Genomic DNA, 16,877 nt, shown 5'->3' with positions numbered 1-16,877 from the left:
ATCTCCTTGATTTCACTGGAAAGTTAGGGAACTATGGATGCAAAATGTTGCATATGCCATCAAATGTGGCCAATATGAAAGTTACTTTTTCTGATTTTTTTTTCCTTTTTATTTTTTAAAAATATCTTTTTACAAGGGAAGGCTCAGGGGCAGCTAGGTGACCAGCCCTGGATTCAGGAGGACCTGAGTTCAAATGTGACCTCAGATACTTGACATTTACTAGCTGTGTGACCCTGGGCAAGTCACTTGACCCTAATTTCCCCATGCCCAAAAAAAAAAAGTTTTTGGGGGGCAGCTAAGTAGCACAGTAGATAAAGCACCAGCCCTGAATTCAGAAACCCTGTAGGGTTTCTTTTAGTTCTAACTCTTGACAACTCCCAAGCCCATGATGATGGATGAGGACAGTCCTTCCAAATTTAACGTCAGAGCTGTGGTTGTGGCTCAGAGGATTGTCTAGAACCTGTGATCCAGAACAAGGAATGGGAAGGAAATTTTGAATTAAGATGATATCTCTGGGTTGGAAAGAACAATTTTAATCTTTCTACTTCATATACAAGGTGATAGTCCTGCCATGTATGTTCTGTCCTGCATTTGGAACATAGTATTCAATTCTGAGTACTACAGTTCAGGAAGGACACTGATAAGCTAGAGAAGTCCAATGTGTGGCAATAAGAATGGTAAAGGCCCTTGATTTCATGCCACAGATGGATGATTGGAGGGAAAGGGAATGTTTAGCTTGGAGGAGAGGAGACTTAGAGGGAATGTGACATCTGGCTCCAAGCATTTGAAAGGCTGTCATGTGGAAGAACAATTAGACTGGTTCCTGCTTGGCCTCAGAGGCAAGAACCAAGAACAAGGGATGGACATTACAAATAAGTAGATTTAAGCTGGATGCAAGGAAAAACCTTTCTATGCGTTAGAGCTCAATATGTTCCTTCAGTTGAGAGTCGATTCCCTGTTGGTTGAAGTGCTCAAGCATTGATTAGATGTTCATTTTATCAGGTATCTTACAGAGGGGATTCATGATCAGGTAGGGATTGAATTAGATGCTCTCTTAGATCTTTTGTGGCCCAGAGAATCTCTGAATCTATGAACCAAAACAGCATTGTGGGAATGGGCAAAGTTTAAAAATAATCTACTGGCAAAGATCAAGCTTCAGTTTCCCTCCTTCCCTTTTCAGGCTCCCCCTAATCTCTTCTCACTTTCCTCTGTGGCCTTCTAAACTAGCCATTAATTAGAGACTGGTAATTAACTTTCTGGTTCAAGTAATATTTTGCAAAGGAATTCCATTAAAGAGGTGATTTGCATATTCTCAGACAATGTTGCCTGGAAATAAATGCATGTCCTTTTGGAGAGCAGCAGTCCTAAGATTGTCCTTTTAATCTTAGGGAGACATTATTGTTGAGTGCATGCCACAGAGAAAGGATAAGATACACTCTAGTACCCATCAAAATGGGTCTTAGAAGGTTCCACTAAGGCCTCCTTTGTTCCTCTTCTAAAATGCTGAAATCCCCTCATCTCTGTCCAAGAATGCCAGGTTTCCTTCCTCCCTATACTAAACCCTCACTGGCTTGCCACCCAAACCTACTGAGATTTGGACACTTCTGTATAATAACAATAATAGTATCTTAATATCATAAATGCTTCACACTTTCCAAAGCAATTCACTCACAAAAAGCCTGTGAGGTAGATAGTACAAGTGTTGTTAGCCCCATTTTACATATGAGAAAACTGAGACTTGAAGAGGCCATAGAATAAGTCATAGTCCTGGAACCAGAACATGAATCCAAGCTTCTTGATTTCTTCAAATTCAGTGCTCCTTTCACTGTACACTGCACTGCCTTAACAGGTTTAGAGTCCAGCAAAAGATTTCTCGTCTGCTCTCTATAACTAGTATTTAGGCCTGGCTTGACCTTACAAGTCCCCAATGTCTACAATTCCCAGGTTGTTCTTCTTATTCATAGGAAAGACCATTTAGACTCCCCCCAATAAATCCAAAGAATGGACTTTCTGGTAGCCATGAGTCCACCATATTAGCAAGACTCCACGTGTTTCTTCAGGTTCAAATGAAATAGCAGCCAGAGTGTGGCAGAAAGAACCTTGGAATCAGGACGCTTGGGTTTGAATCTCAGTTTCCCCCACTTCTACTTGGTGTGACCTTTTAGTAAAACACTTTACCTCTTGGGTAAAGTTTACACCTTTCTAAAATGGATACAATAATATTTCCCACTATCTTAGAGTGTCATTGTGAGGAAAGCACTTTGAAAACTGTTAAGTGCTCTAGAAATATGAGCTATCCACAATCATAGGAGTTAGAGCTAGAAGGGACTTTAGGGATTATCTGATCCAACCCTCTCATTTCAAGGATGAGAAAATTGAGAGTAAGTGACTCATCCAAAGTCACATAGATATTAAGTAGGAAAGCTAGAATTCAAAACCATATCTACTGACTCCAAAGTCAGTGCTCTGTGCATATTACCAAGCTACCTTGTTATCATCATTATCATCTTCTTCATCATTACATTTTGATGTGGTTTGTTTTTGTTTTTGCAGGGCAGTGAGGCTTAAGTGACTTGCCCAGAGTCACACAGCTAGTAAGTGTCAAGTGTCTGAGGTCGGATTTGAACTCAGGTCCTCCTGAATCCAGGGCTGGTGCTTTATCCACTACACCACCTAGCTGCCCCCAAAGGATTTCTGATGTGTTGGGTTTTGTTTTTATTTTTTAATTTATTTTTTACATTTTGATAATAATATGATAATAACAAAAAGTAATTCCTCACCTTGACAACATCAAGGAAGTAGGCCCCCAAATGCCCTTCCATCCTGCAATCCTCCCTCTATGCATCATATATTCAGGTATATAGTTATAGCCACATTCAATTCTCACTAATAGCAAAGGAAAGGACAATTGGGGAGGAGGGCATTTGAAGCCTTTTTCCAAAAGGATGAGTCACGTCGTATGATATGTGTGTATATTAATGGAAGACCCCCCCCCCCCCGACACACAATTAATTCAGGCTTCTCTTGGAATTGGAATCCCATCCTGAACTGGCCATATTCTCAGCAGACTGGCTAATTTCCACGATTACTAAAAATATAGCCCAGCTCAGATCTCTAGAAGATACACAAGGGAGCCACAGATATAAAAGGAAAAAGATAAAAATAAAAAGGCAGAAAATAAAATTGGGTCTTATAAATGTCCAGTGATCATTTTGTGGCTACCCCATCCCTTCCTATCACTGAGAGGTGCTATGCCTAATGCTTCCCCCCAGAATCCTTAAAGGTTTTGCATGTAGTCTTCATAGCCAGACAACTTAGACAAGTCTTGAGAGTCAAATATGTCAAAAACTCCCAGCATTGTCTGCATCCCCTTTCCCCCTATCTTTCTCCCTGTCTTACCCATGGCATCAAGTCCTGGTTCCACCACTTAACTTGCTGTCTGACCTCAAGTGAGTCACTCCCTGGGTGCCTGTTTCTCCATCCATAAAATGGGGATAAAAATCCCTGCTCCAGCGACCTCCCAGGGTTGTTGTGAGGACTACATGAACAAATGTGTAAGGGAAATCCTGGGAAAAGCAGACACACATTGTAGGATAACAGGGTGTTTTGTTATTATAAAGTCTTTTAAGAGTTGAATTATGTTTCAATTTGGGGGTGGGGGGTGGGAGGAGGATGGAGGGAGGGAAGGAGGGAGGGAGAGAGGGATGAAGAGCCTTTCCTGCTAGTAATTAATTCATGCCTGTATTTTTTCCAAGGCAGAGGCTTGTTTAACAAACATCCATATGTTTGGGGCATTCTCAGTGCCAGGGAAAAACTGAACTGGGATGTTATATGGGGAATGCTTACAGAAGAACTTCCAAAACACAGAGAAGGGAATTCCTGGCAAGGGTGAGAGCAATTTCTTGATCTCTTACTACACCAGGAAGCATGATAAATGGACCAGTATTGAGGGAGGAAGCAGGGGGGCTTAGGCAGATATGTTCCTTACCTTTGTTCCAGAGTTACCACTCTTTATGTCCTAGACACTGCCTGAGAGAATGATAAAGGGTTTCTGCCAGACCCGGTAGAGACCTTAGTTCTCCTTCCCCCTGTTCTAGAATGTTGGATCCCCTTTCCCCCCATTCTAGAACCCTGGGCCTCCTGGCTCCCCTTTCTTCTCATTCTAGAATGTTATGCTGCACATTCCAGTCTTGCTTGTTGATAAGAGTCTGTTTTTTGGCAAGAGGTAAGGGTCTGGTGGTAGGGTACCCTCAAGAATGTGCCTTGTCATTGGGAAATGGAAAGGGGGCCACATAGCCTGGCAAATGATATGGCTCTGAGCCAGCGAGGCCAGGGAGTTTGCAGAGTAGTCAACCATGTCTAAATTGTATGATCATTCCCCTGGCTCTTGGCTTAAAATACCATTGACATCAATGCTTCCAAACAGACCCACATTCTGGACAAGGATGTCATATGATAACTGGTGAGGGAAGAGATACAGGGCAGAGGCCAGATACTAACTAGCTGTGTGACCTTGAACAAAATATATCCCCTCCCTCAGCCTTGGTTTTTTCATCTGTAAAGTAAGAGATTGTAACACTAAAGTTCTTTCTAGCTCTCACACTTTCTGTTCTAAGGTCACTTCTACTTCTACCATTCTATGTTCTAACATTCTACATTCCAAGGTCCCTTCCAACTCTAAAATTCTGTTTTCTAAGGTCCTTTCTACCTTTGATTTCTCAGTCTCCAAAAGCTGTGGAAAAATATCAGAAACTAGTGGGTATAAATTTCTTACTGGTTTAAACTAGATTAAATAATTGATAATACCCAATGATATATAATGGACAAGAGTTTAATATTTTTATGAATTACTGAAGTTGGAAAGATCATTTCATTCAACTCCTTATTTTAAAGGTGGGGAAACTGAGGGTCAGAGAGAGGAAAAGACTTGTCGAAGTCCATACAGCTAGTGACAATCAGGATTTTGAACCCTGGTCTTCTGACTCCAGGTCCAGCTTTCTTTTCACTCCTTCATATTGCCTCCGTATTCAGAAGAAACTTGATCTTAATATACAAGATTGTTTTAAAAATCAGTCATATTATTTTACACTATTACCAATAAGTATTTTTTAGAAATCATGTTAAATAAGATTCTACTTCAAATTTTTGGTCCAAATTTTGTGTATAGTAAAGGGTTCCACTGCTACAATCAGTCCGAGGACCCACTCTCTCATTTTGCAGATGAGGAAACTGAGATACAGGGAGAGGAAGTGATCTGCCCAATGTCAGAGTGAATCAGTGAAGGATAAATTGAAACCCAGGTCTTCTGATGTCCAGCCAAACAATAATTACCATGGTGCCAATGTATGTTTTTATACTATTTATATGATTTACAAAGCAATTTCCTCACAATGGTATTTTGAGATGGATAGTGTAAATTACTACTCTTGTCATTTCCTAGAGGAAGAAACCAAGCCTCAGAGATCTCACGTGGCCTGTCCTAGGCCACAGCTAGTAAATGTCAGCACATGGGACTTCAACTTCTGACTTAATTCAAATGTTTTAGAGCAGAAATGTCAGACATGCCAATTGGCACCACCACACCGGAACCAATGTAACTGACAAATATTAACAAAATATAAATACAATTAAACATAGATAACGTTAATATGTGGTTTTCTAAGTCAGGATGCAGCCCCCAAGGAGCCATATGCAGGTTTAGTGGCACCCATTCTTATTTGAGTTTGACACTACTGTTTTCAAGAATTGTAAGCACAGTAAGTTAACAATGTGCTATGGAAACCAAAAAAAGCTAGTGGGATCTTAAGCTGCATTGAGAGGCATAGCTAGGGATTTGGGAGGTGATGCTCTCACTGGACTCTGCATTGGACAGAGCAGACCCAGAGCATTGTGTCCATTTCTGGGTGCTTCATTTTAAGAAGGAAACTAAGGAACATCCAAAAGAAAGAGACTAGGATAATAGAAGGTCCCAGGCATGGGTTGAAGGATTAGGGTTTGCATAATTTGGAAAAGAGATGACTCAGGGTATGAATGGTGTGGTGGTTGGGGGGGGGCAGAGAATATGATCTGCTGTTGTTTAGTCAATTCATTATGTCCAACTTGTGGCCCCATTTGGGGTTTTCCTGGCATAGATACTGGAGTGGTTTGCCATTTTCTTCTCCAGCTCATTTTACAGATGAAGAAACTGAAGCAAACAGGGTTAAGTGATTTGCCCAAGGTCACACAAGCTAGTGTCAGAGGCTGGATTTGAACTCAGGTCTTCCTGACTCCAAGCCCAGTACTCCATCCACTGTGCCACCTAGCCGCCTCTTCAAGTATTTTAAGTACTGTAAGTGTGTGTGTATGTGTTTGTTTAAGGGTTATACTTATTCTGTTTGGTTGCAGAGGACAGAATGAAGAGCTATGCATGACAATTATAGAGAGGCACATATAAGCTCATAAGGAAAACCTTTATAATATTAGAAAAATCCAGAACTGGAAGGTGAATTAGGGGATTTCTTCCTACCAACAGTCTATATAGCCACTTGTCAGATATGTTTTTGAGGGATTCTTGTTCAGGTGTGGATTAGACTAGGAGACCTCTAAGGCCCCTTCGACTTCAGCAATTCAGTAAAATACCAGACTCTTTCTACTCCACTGCCAGAGATAGCTCAGTGGTGCAGTGTATAGGATGCTGGATCTGGAGTTAGAATGACCTGAATTCAAATCCAGCCTTAGACACTTATTAGGTGGGCAAGTCATAACCTATTTGCCTCAGTTTGCTCAATTGTAAATAGCACCTCCCTTGAGGATTGTTGTGGGGATCAAATGAGATAATATTTATAGAGCACTTAGTAGGCTCTATATAAATGTTTATTCCCTTTTCCTTCCTTTCTTCCCCCCCTCACCATCCTGTCTCTGAAAATGAATTGACTTCATTAACGACAGTAGATTGTAACAACCTCTTTGACTACCCTAAAAAATGAGACAAATACCCCCCAAAGCCAGTGCTCACATGACCTGCTCTTCTTCCTCCCTATGTTGACCCACTGAGTGGGTCATACTTCGCCTCTAAAGTCTGATCTCATACAAAGACCTTGGTTCCTAAGTCTAAGACAGAAGTGTCCAGTGCCCACCCAGATTTAGCCACAGGAATGGAACAAGGCATTTGACAGCTGAAGGTCCCTTCATACCCCTCCCCCCAACACTTTCTTGAGTGATTTGTCCAGAGTTCCTTCAAATGACAGCCATCTTCTCATTTCATAACACTTATCTAGGCTGGCTGAATTGAGGGATGACTGCACAAGACAGATCCCTGAAAGCCTTCTATGTCACAAAAAGCTGGGGATTAATCTCTTCCTCATGGCTGGCAACCACTCCCAGCTCTTTGACTGCAAACCCCTTTGGCTCTTTCTTTCCACAATGGAAGGATAAGGCAAGTTCAGCAGCACCAAAGCAGTACCTCCCTTGTTCCAGGGCTGGGCTCCAACACGTCAGGAAACTTTGGTCCTAAGATCATAGAATTCAGAGCATGAAGGTACCTTATAGATCATCTGGACCACCAGCTCCCCTCATGACTTACGGTGTCATGAAAAGGACAATGAACTGCAAGTAAGGCTCTCAACCTGCCTCTGTCAGCAGCTACTCTTGAGGTCAGAAGTATACAGACCCCCAGGGTCCACAGGGGTCCACAGATAGATTTTAAGGAGGCTGTAAATTTGGATGTGAAAAAGCTAACATCTTTATTTTCACCAACCTCTGGCTCCCTTAGTAACCCTATTTACTAAAAACATTATTCTGAGAAAGGGTCCATAGGTTTCACTAAATGGCCCAAGGGGCCCATTTCACACACAAAAAGGTGAAGAATCCCTGGATTGGATGGTTTCTAAAGTACCTTTCAACTCTGACATTCCAGGTTTTAAGGTTTAACATTCATTCTATAATTCTTACCCAGAGCCTTTCTCTCACTGCTCTTGGGAAATCTGAGCTATGCCAGAGAATAGCACAGAACCAGATTTTGTTGATATAAAATTAATAATCCAATGCTGTACCACCACCAGTCTGACATCCTGTTAACACTGCTAATGTTTAGTATCATTTCAGAAACAGGTCCATCACCCGCCCTGTAGTTAGGTGCTCTCCTACCTCCTCACCCTCCACCCTCCCTAGTCCCCTTAAGATTGGCTGCTAAAGAAGCCAGGGCAGGAAGTGACCCAGAGAGGTCATCTTCACCATAACTCTGTCCACGACCCTCTCCACATATAAGCCACAACTGACAACTGAGGTGTCTGTCCATTTTTTCTGGCTGCTGGATTCCTGTTGTCAGGAGGTAAACATTACCTACACACTGTAAGCTCACAAATGTGGATCCACACACAGAGGCTGGGCCTCCATCTGTGCTGCTCCACTCCTTCAATATGCCATATGACAGACCCAGAGCCAAACAAGGCCTTATAGCCAGAGTACGTACATGAACACTTGCATGCGGGTGCAGAGACTCCTGATGCTCCAAGTATACTGGTGAGTAAAGGAAAATGTAGAAATGGGCATGGTCTTCGGTCAGAGAGGCAGAGCAGCTGAAAATGTTGCCAGGCTATAACAAAAACAGCAAGTGCTTAAAACTGCCTGGTTTCTCTAGCCCAAAATAAGGGGCTCTCTGGCACAGGGAGAGCCTAGGTCTTCATTAGAGGGTCCTCAGGTTAGAAAGGGCTTGGCTGTGGGCTTGGAATAAGAAAGCTGCTTCCAGAGTGAGAGAGAAAAGCTGAATGGATTAGCAAGACTACTTGGGGGAAGCCAGAATCACAGGAAGATTGGATGCAGCCCGAGAAAGCTCTTAGGTCACTTAAATGCCCATTCAATCTCAAGAGGAGCTGGTCTATAATATGGAACTTACACGCCTCAGCCTGCTGTGGGGGATTGGCTGGAGGAGTGAGAAATTTGACTCGTTCTGCCTATGTGCTTCTTGTTTCTGTGTTTGGGAGCTTATCTGGGGCCAAGGCAAGGAAGCAGGTTTTGGGGAAGGGAAGCAGGTGGGTCAGTCTAGCTGAGAGGCTTCAGGAGACACAATGCTCTGTCCCTTCACCTCTCAGGGAAGTAGCATCCTAACTGACAACTGACATGAGCTCTTCCTGCAGAGCTATGAGCATCTGTCATAGAAAAAAGGCCCCTAGAGAAGCAGTGCCCACTGGGTCAACCAAAGGGCATAAGAAAAGGGCATGCCTCTGCCTGAAAAAGATCTGCTCTGAAACTCCCATTGCTACCTTCAGCTTTTTTTCCCTCCTAAGGCTGTCATGTCAGCCACCCAGCCCCCTCCCCCCAACACATCCTCAGCCATGCTCAGATCATCCATAAGAGAGATAAGGAAGGAGGGGGAAGGGAACAGCTTTCTTGACTGGTCTGTGGAGGTACTGCCAACCAGGGAAGGGTTCTGGGTTAGGCCATTCTCCCATCTGCCTTCCATCATGAGGAGATACATGAGCAGCAGACTCAGAGGTAGAGAAGACTAACCACATACCTTGAGCTGCCTTCTCTGCTCCCAGGCAACTCAGCACTCTACTTAGAATAGATGTGACCCCAAGAACAGAGGCACTTCTCCCCGCCCTCTGCTGCCACCACCCTATCCCCCCCCGTCCTGCTTCATCATTTTATGTCACTATTCTCCAAGTTTCCCTCAAGGACCCATATGATAAACACCCTTAGGCTAGACACCAAATGTACTTCTGAAAGACTGGTCACTAGTAGTGTGTGTAACCGGGGCAAGGCACTCAGAAGCATTTAAATACCACCCAACGAAGCAAATAGAAGCCCCTGCCCAAGATCCAGGGTAACACAGAAAGCACAGTGAATCCTAGGAGACTGACTCTGGATGTTCCTAAGAAGAGAATGCTTCTTCTGGGTCTGCCAGTGTCCTTGCCCCCAATGTCCCTGTCTCTCTAGGGTGCTGGAAGTTTGTGGCATGCTCTCCTCCTTGAGCTGAAGCCCACCCCCCCCCAAAAAAAACACCCTACCACTCTGTGTGTATATACCTCCAGTCTGAGCCTGATAGCCCCAGCCTTTAAGTACTTAGATAGCCAGGGCTCTTAAAGACAGGGAGACAGTGAAACAATACCTCTCCACACCCCCACCCCCACACACATATAACCACATTTTTTTAAAATGCCATACAGGTCTTACCATCTACAATTCAGCTGGTGTCTATCTATCTGGATCTTCAAAGGACAAAATAATTAAAACAAGAGGCCTAATTCCTTTCAACCTTTGTTCTCATCTAAAACACTTGCCCCCTTCCCCTCTCATCTCTGTGCCATGCCCCCCCTGGAACCAAACCCTAAAATGATTTTTTCAACCTAGTCTCTGTCCTCACCCCTATCAGAGACAGTATAAGTAGCAGAGAAGGGCTGGAGGGTGGGGTAGCAAAGGGTCAGAACAGGCTTTCTCACAACCTCTGGGTGGGGAGGGGGGGCTGGTGTCAGAAAGGTAGGAGAGGAAAATCAAAAGGTGGGGGTGGTTAGTGGTGTTTCCCACACCAATCACCGGGCTTTCTCTCTGCTAGTCCTACAAGCCAAAGTCCTAAATCCCAACACTCTAAGGGGCCCAATAGTCCCCTGCTTTTTCCCCTATCTCCAATACCATTCAGGGTTCAGATTTGTAAGGGGAAGGGACAGGATAGATAGACAGCAGAGGTTCTGCCATCTCCCTCTCATGACAGACCGTGACCCAAGGAAAATTGGAGGGGGAGCAGGACTGAAAAGGGGGAAGGGAAGGCTGATCTTTGTACCCTCCTGGCCAAGCCTCCCATTACCAGCCCCTCTCTGTGCCACTTCTTCCCAAGCTTCAGCCAAAGTCGCCCTTCCTGTCTAGGGGACAGCAGAGATAGATAGACAGCAGAGGTGCCACTGGTGACAGTGCTGGACCAGGCATGGGGCAGGAGGTCAGCAGAAACTCCAGATGCCTCTTCCCAGCCGGGCTGTGACCCCAGAAAGGTAGACTGGAGAAGAGAAACAAAGAAGGTGGGGCCAAACACACTCTCGCTGCCCGGGTCCTTCGCACCTAGACCCTCTCTACCACCTTCTTTAAAAGCAAACCAAAAGCCTGCCTTCTCCTTGACCTCCCTCCACCCCCCACAGCATCAGTCTCAGGGCCGGAGGTGGGGGCCAGTGCCCGTCCAATCACTTACCCCCCACACACACACATACACAGTGCCCCCCTTCACCCCCTCCTCCCCCAGACACCGCCCCCTGGCCACTGGCTGGGCTTACCTACCTCTCATTGTCCGTGCTCCGGAACCCAGGGAGGATGTGGCGGAAGCTGTTGTTGCGATCGAGCCTGGGCTGGCTCTTTGTCCGTTTGATGGAGCCTTTGAGCCGGCGGCTGAGGAAGCCCTGCGGGCAGGAGATGAGGAGAGCAGGTTAGCCCCCAGCCCTCCCGGACAAGAAGGGCAGCCCCGGAGGAGGGGGCCCGGAGGGAGGGTACTCCCGGCTCCCAGGCTCCCTGGCTCCCGCCCAGCCCGGGCCAATGCGCATTGCTGTCAGCAAGGCTTGCTCCGGCTCTAGCTCCAGCTCCTGGCTCCAGCTCCCTCGGAGGGCTGGATCCAGCCCACATCTGCTCCAGCCGACGGCCAGCAGAGCGACGTAGACGGGAGACTCCCCTAAGCCTCTGTTGCCATAGCAACCACCAGCCTGAATAGCAGATTGCAACTAAGAGGGGAGGGGAGGGGGTGGGCTCTGGGTGGGGCAAGGGGAGTCCGGTACCCCCTGCCTCCGCATCCACAACTAGTGTCTGTGTGTGTGTCTGTGTGTGTGTGTACGATGTGGGGAGAAGGGCCACAGGAACCTATAGCACAGTGGGGACCACCGTAGCCCCCATTCCTGACTTCTGAACCTTTTCATCAAATCTCACCGAAATGAGGTCATGGCCATTCAAGGAGGCTCAGTGGACAACAAGCTCCCTGCCTAATAAAAACTCAGAGGCGTTTTCCCTCCGTCCCGAAGAACTAGCAGTTCCTCCCGGTGTTTAGATGGAGGCTCTGTAGGGTAGGTAGGAGCTCTAACAGCTAAAATCTGGTTATGCAGACAAAGCAGGGGGTTAATTCTAATTTTGCCACTAATCCGTGGTATGACCTTGGGAGAGTCATTAAGTCCCACAGGGTCTCAGTTTTATCTGTCAAAGGAGGGGGTTGGACTAACATTCTGTGTTCTTGAAGTCTCTTCATTCTGTGATTCCATGATTCCAAAAGAGCTATGGAATTTGAAAAAACAAAAATTGGAGGGGAGAGGGTGGAGAGGACAGCAGTCTTACTGTATCCATACTAGAATGACAAAGTATGGCCAGTGGAAACCTAAGAATACCACCTCCACCCTGTACTTCAGCCCAGCTATAATCACTCCATTTTCTTCTCACAATAACCTTAGGAAGTAGGTGCTAATTCCCCATTTTACAGATGAGGAAATAGAGACACAGAAAGATTAAGTGATTTACCCAGCATCACATAGCTAAGAAGTCTCTGAGGGTGGGTTTGAATTCAGATCTTCCTGCCTCTAGGTCCAGAGCTCTAACCAGTATACCTCCTAGAGAGCTGCCTTAATATTTTGTACCTACCTAATTGCATTTTCATAGATTGTCTTGTATCATCAGAGGATCATGGGGCTTAAAGCTGAAAACATCTTTAAAAAAAGATGGGGGGGGTGGAGAAAGCTAGGTGGTGCAGTGGATAAAGTACCATCCCTGGATTCAGGAGGACCTGAGTTCAAATCCTGCCTCAGACACTTGACACTTACTAGCTGTGTGACCCTGGGCAAGTCACTTAACCCTCATTGTCCTGCCCCCCCCCCCCCCCCGCCCCCCCCATCTAATCCAATCCCTTCCTTTCATAAGTGAGGAAGCTTAGGTGTAGAGCTGTTCAATTATTTGTCCAAGGTCACACACAGTAGGGATTCAAACCAGGGCCCTCTGCTGCCAAAACTCTTTATACCATTCTTCCTCTATAGTTTTCTTTATTCTTGTTTATTTCCCCAACAAAACTGTGAACCCAATGAGAACAGGGGCTGTGGCAGTCATGTTCTATCCCCTACCACACCTAGCTAAGTAAATGTTTGTTAAATAGTCACCTGTCCCAAATGAAAGACTTATGAGGTTTGGGACTGGGGATGCTGCAAAGACAGCTGTCTACTCAGTCAACCCTGGGTCATCTCCCATCAGTTTCCCAGGGAAGGTCCCCATGAACCTGATAGATCTGCTCTGAGCTGCCAACATTTCACTGGGCTGACACATAAATTTTCAATTATCATGGAATACCTGACCAAGAAGGTGGTGAGGAGCCAGGAGGAGATAGAAACAAACCCCAAGAATGTTCCAAATATTAGATGTTATTTGTGCAGTATGTGATGTGGATAACATACTACCTCACAAGCCAGGGAAATAATGGCACCGCTCCAGTGAACTATTTGCTTATTCTGAAGAATTAATGTTCTATATAGTCTGAAAATTAAATTTCCTCTCTTTGAGTAACCCAGTAAGAAAAATGAGGCCTATGATGATCCTTACAATGTCCTTACTGCTAAACTACTAACAGAACTCAGGAAGGCACAAGGCATGGCAGGTTTAGGGGAAGGATAACCATGGTTGTGGGGCTGTTAGATGGCTCAGTGGATAGGGCACTGGGCTTGGTGTCAGGAAGATCAGAGTTCAAATTCAGATTCAGACACTTACTAGCTATGTGATCTTGGACAAGTCACTTAACCCTGTTTGCCTGGGAGTAAGCTAGGTGACTCAGTGGATAGAATTCTGGGCCTGGAGTCAGGAAGGCTCAACTTCCCAAGTTCAAATCTGGCTTCAGAGACTTACTAGCTATGTGACTCTGAGCAAGTCACTTAACCCTGTTCGCTCAGTTTCCTCATCTGTAAAATGAGCTGGAGAAGGAAATGCCAAACCACACCAGTATCTTTGCCAAGAAGACCCCAATTGGGGTCACAAAGAGTTGGACACAGATGAACAAAAATATATGTGTGTGTATATAAAATTATAAAATTACACACACACACACATACACACACACACACACACACAAATATGTAGATATCTCCCATCTCATTTTATAGGTTAGGAAAAGAAGATCTGTTAGGGATGAGGGACTTGTACCACTTACCCAAGGTCACACAGTTAATGAATGGCAAAGTCAGAACTAGAACTCAGGTCTTCTGACTCCCAGGCCAGTGGTCTTTTCTGGATTGCTTTGTTCAAATTTATTTATTAATTCTAACACAGTCATAAGAGGCAGATGTCTTTATGCCATATTTACATATTTACATTATGCCATTTGCTCCATGGAATGAAGCCAAATTCCATACCCAGGTTTCCCAGCCCTGGCTCAGTATACCATGAACTACTCTTTGGCCCATGAATAAGTACCCTAGATAGAGGATCCTCCAGTCAGCCTGGGTCTGGGGATCCAAAAGCCTCTTTATCAAGTTAAGAGGCAGTTGAGTGCAGGGTGCAGTGAAAAGAACACTGGATTTGAGTCAGGAGATTTAGCTAGGAAACTTAACTAACAATGTGACCTCAGGCTCTTTGCCCTTCATTTCCCTCATCTGTAAAACATGGGGATGGGCTTAGTTGATCTTGATAGTCTGTTTCAGCTTTGAATCCTTAGATGCTACTCCCCATCCTCAGAAGAAATGCAACCAGCGTTCTCAAAGGCATTCCACAAACACAAGGCAAGCCCTGATAGAAAACGGGAAGGATTGAATTTGAATGAAAGACCTGATCATAATGAACTTAATTATCTTTGGTCGGGCACTTTTATGAAGTGGGTCTTGAGGACAACGTCTTCCTTTAAGACAATCCACTAGACATAAATCCACACTTACTAGCCTGGTAAATAGGGAAGAAACCACATGACAGAAGAGACCTATATATAGTTCCGTTAAATCAGGGGTTCTCAACATTTTTTGTGTGACGAGGACCTCTTTGGCAGTCCACTGAAACCTACAGTCCCTTTTTGCAAAATACTGTAAGCTAACAAAGGAAACCAATTATATTGAAATATAGTTATCAAAGTATTAAAGGAGAACAAGCTCATGTAGGGTGGGGTAAGACCCTCTGCTTTAAATTGTGAGCTCCCAGAGAGCAATGACCAACAATAATTCAGTATTTAGGATTTAAGTGCTACTCAAAGGTGCACCCGTGTAAACTAGAGATCCATCCTACTACCCACTTGTTCTCCTCCTTGGAATGCTTCACTCCCTCCTCTCCGCATATTTCTAAATACACATAAAATATATTGAATACATTTAATAATACATTGAAGTACATAATATATACGTTGGTAAAAAGAATAATATTTTTGTAAATATAATATGTTTATGATCATATATTTTAGGATATGATTAATATATAGGTTAATGAAAAGAAATATATAGTATATAATAATTTGATATATCCATTATATTTAATGAATATAATATACACATGTATTTTGTATCCAAGTGGGTGTCCCTGAAATCTCTCCATGAATCCCCTGGTGGGGAGGGGTGTATCTATTGACCCCAGGTTAAAAACCCTTGCATTAAAATATAAAATGTTAGAGATGGAAAGGACCTAAAAATATTGACTATTAAGGCTGGAAGCAAGCTTTTAACATAGACTGTTCTCATTACTTTTGCTCTTAGCATCCCTAGTTCCCTTCAAAGCTCATCTCAATTGTCTCCTCCTACGAGGGACCTTTCTTTATTTTCCCAGTTGTTTTCTCCCTAATAAAAAGAATGACCACATACTGACTTTCTTTCTCTTTTCTTTTTTGCCCTCAAGGATTTTAATCCTACAGGGTATGTAGTATGTTAGTCAGTCAACAAACAGTATTTCCAATGTGCTAGGCACTTGTGTTAAGCACTGGTGATACAAATATAAGCAAAAATGAAAAACAGTCCCTGCCCTCAAGGATCTAATGTTCTTTTTATTTTTTAATGTAATAAACATTTTTATTTATAGTTTTGGGTTCCAATTTTTATACCACCTTCCCTCCCTCTCCTCCCCCACCCCTGAGGCAGCAAGCAATCAGATATGGGTTATACATGCACATACTGACTTTCTATAAAAATCCTGCATTTATTGGACTGTACTTGAAGCTTTTCAAGCCTAGCAGGACTGGCTGTCATTGCCTTTGAAATTCTGGAGTAATGACCCCAGCTACAGGGGCAAATATTTACCATTCTGCCAAAACTGCTGGGAAAACTGTAAAGCAGTTTGGCAGAAATCAAGTTTGGACCAACACATTAGGCCATATAATAAAATTAGTTCTAAATGGATACGTGATAAACAAAAAAGGTCACATAAAAAACAAATGAGAGGGAAAAAAGGAAGAAATTTCCTTTCAGATCTATATATAGAATTCATGATCAAGCTAAGCACAAAGAGCATCACAAAAGATAAAATGGACAATTTTGATCGAGCCAGGGGACACTAAATCTATGTAAGGATCCCTGCAGCTACAAATTGACTTAGAAGACCATGGGGTTGTGCATATCCTTTGACCCAGTAATACCACTACTAGGTCTATATCCCAAAGAGATCATTAAAAAGGGAAAAGGACCCACATGTACAAAAAATATGTATAGCAGTTCCTTTTGTGGTGGCAAAGAATTGGAAATTGAGGGAATGCCCATCAATTGGGGCATAGCTGAACAAGTTGTGGTATATGAATGCAATGGAATACTATTGTGCTACAAGAAATGATGAGCCTGCAGATTTCAAAAAATCCTGGAAAGACTTACGTGAACTGATGCTGAGTCAAAGTGAGAAGAACTAGGAGAACATTGTACATAGAAATAGGAACATTGTTTGATCATCACCTGTGACAGACTTAGCTCTTCTCAGCAATACAATGAACCAACACAATTCCAAAA

The 16,877-nt window shown here is 43.9% G+C and overlaps 1 protein-coding gene across 7 annotated transcripts in view; it reads right to left on the bottom strand.

Annotated features, from left to right (window-relative positions):
* LOC122740557 (DAB2 interacting protein) overlaps positions 1 to 16,877 on the bottom strand; it is a 336,399-nt gene that overhangs the window by 154,151 nt on the left and 165,371 nt on the right. For 6 of the 7 annotated variants that reach the window (XM_043982899.1, XM_043982902.1, XM_043982900.1 and 3 more), the window contains exon 3: positions 11,242 to 11,360. In XM_043982899.1, the coding sequence (XP_043838834.1) occupies positions 11,242 to 11,360 (119 nt within the window). Of the gene's footprint in view, positions 1 to 10,780; positions 10,882 to 11,241; positions 11,361 to 16,877 lie in introns of those variants that run through there. The other variant, XM_043982906.1, reaches the window with a different exon arrangement.

Source organism: Dromiciops gliroides, chromosome 2 (assembly GCF_019393635.1).
Source record: "Dromiciops gliroides isolate mDroGli1 chromosome 2, mDroGli1.pri, whole genome shotgun sequence".
NCBI lineage: Eukaryota > Metazoa > Chordata > Mammalia > Microbiotheria > Microbiotheriidae > Dromiciops > Dromiciops gliroides.
This window is presented reverse-complemented; position numbering and strand designations above follow the sequence as displayed.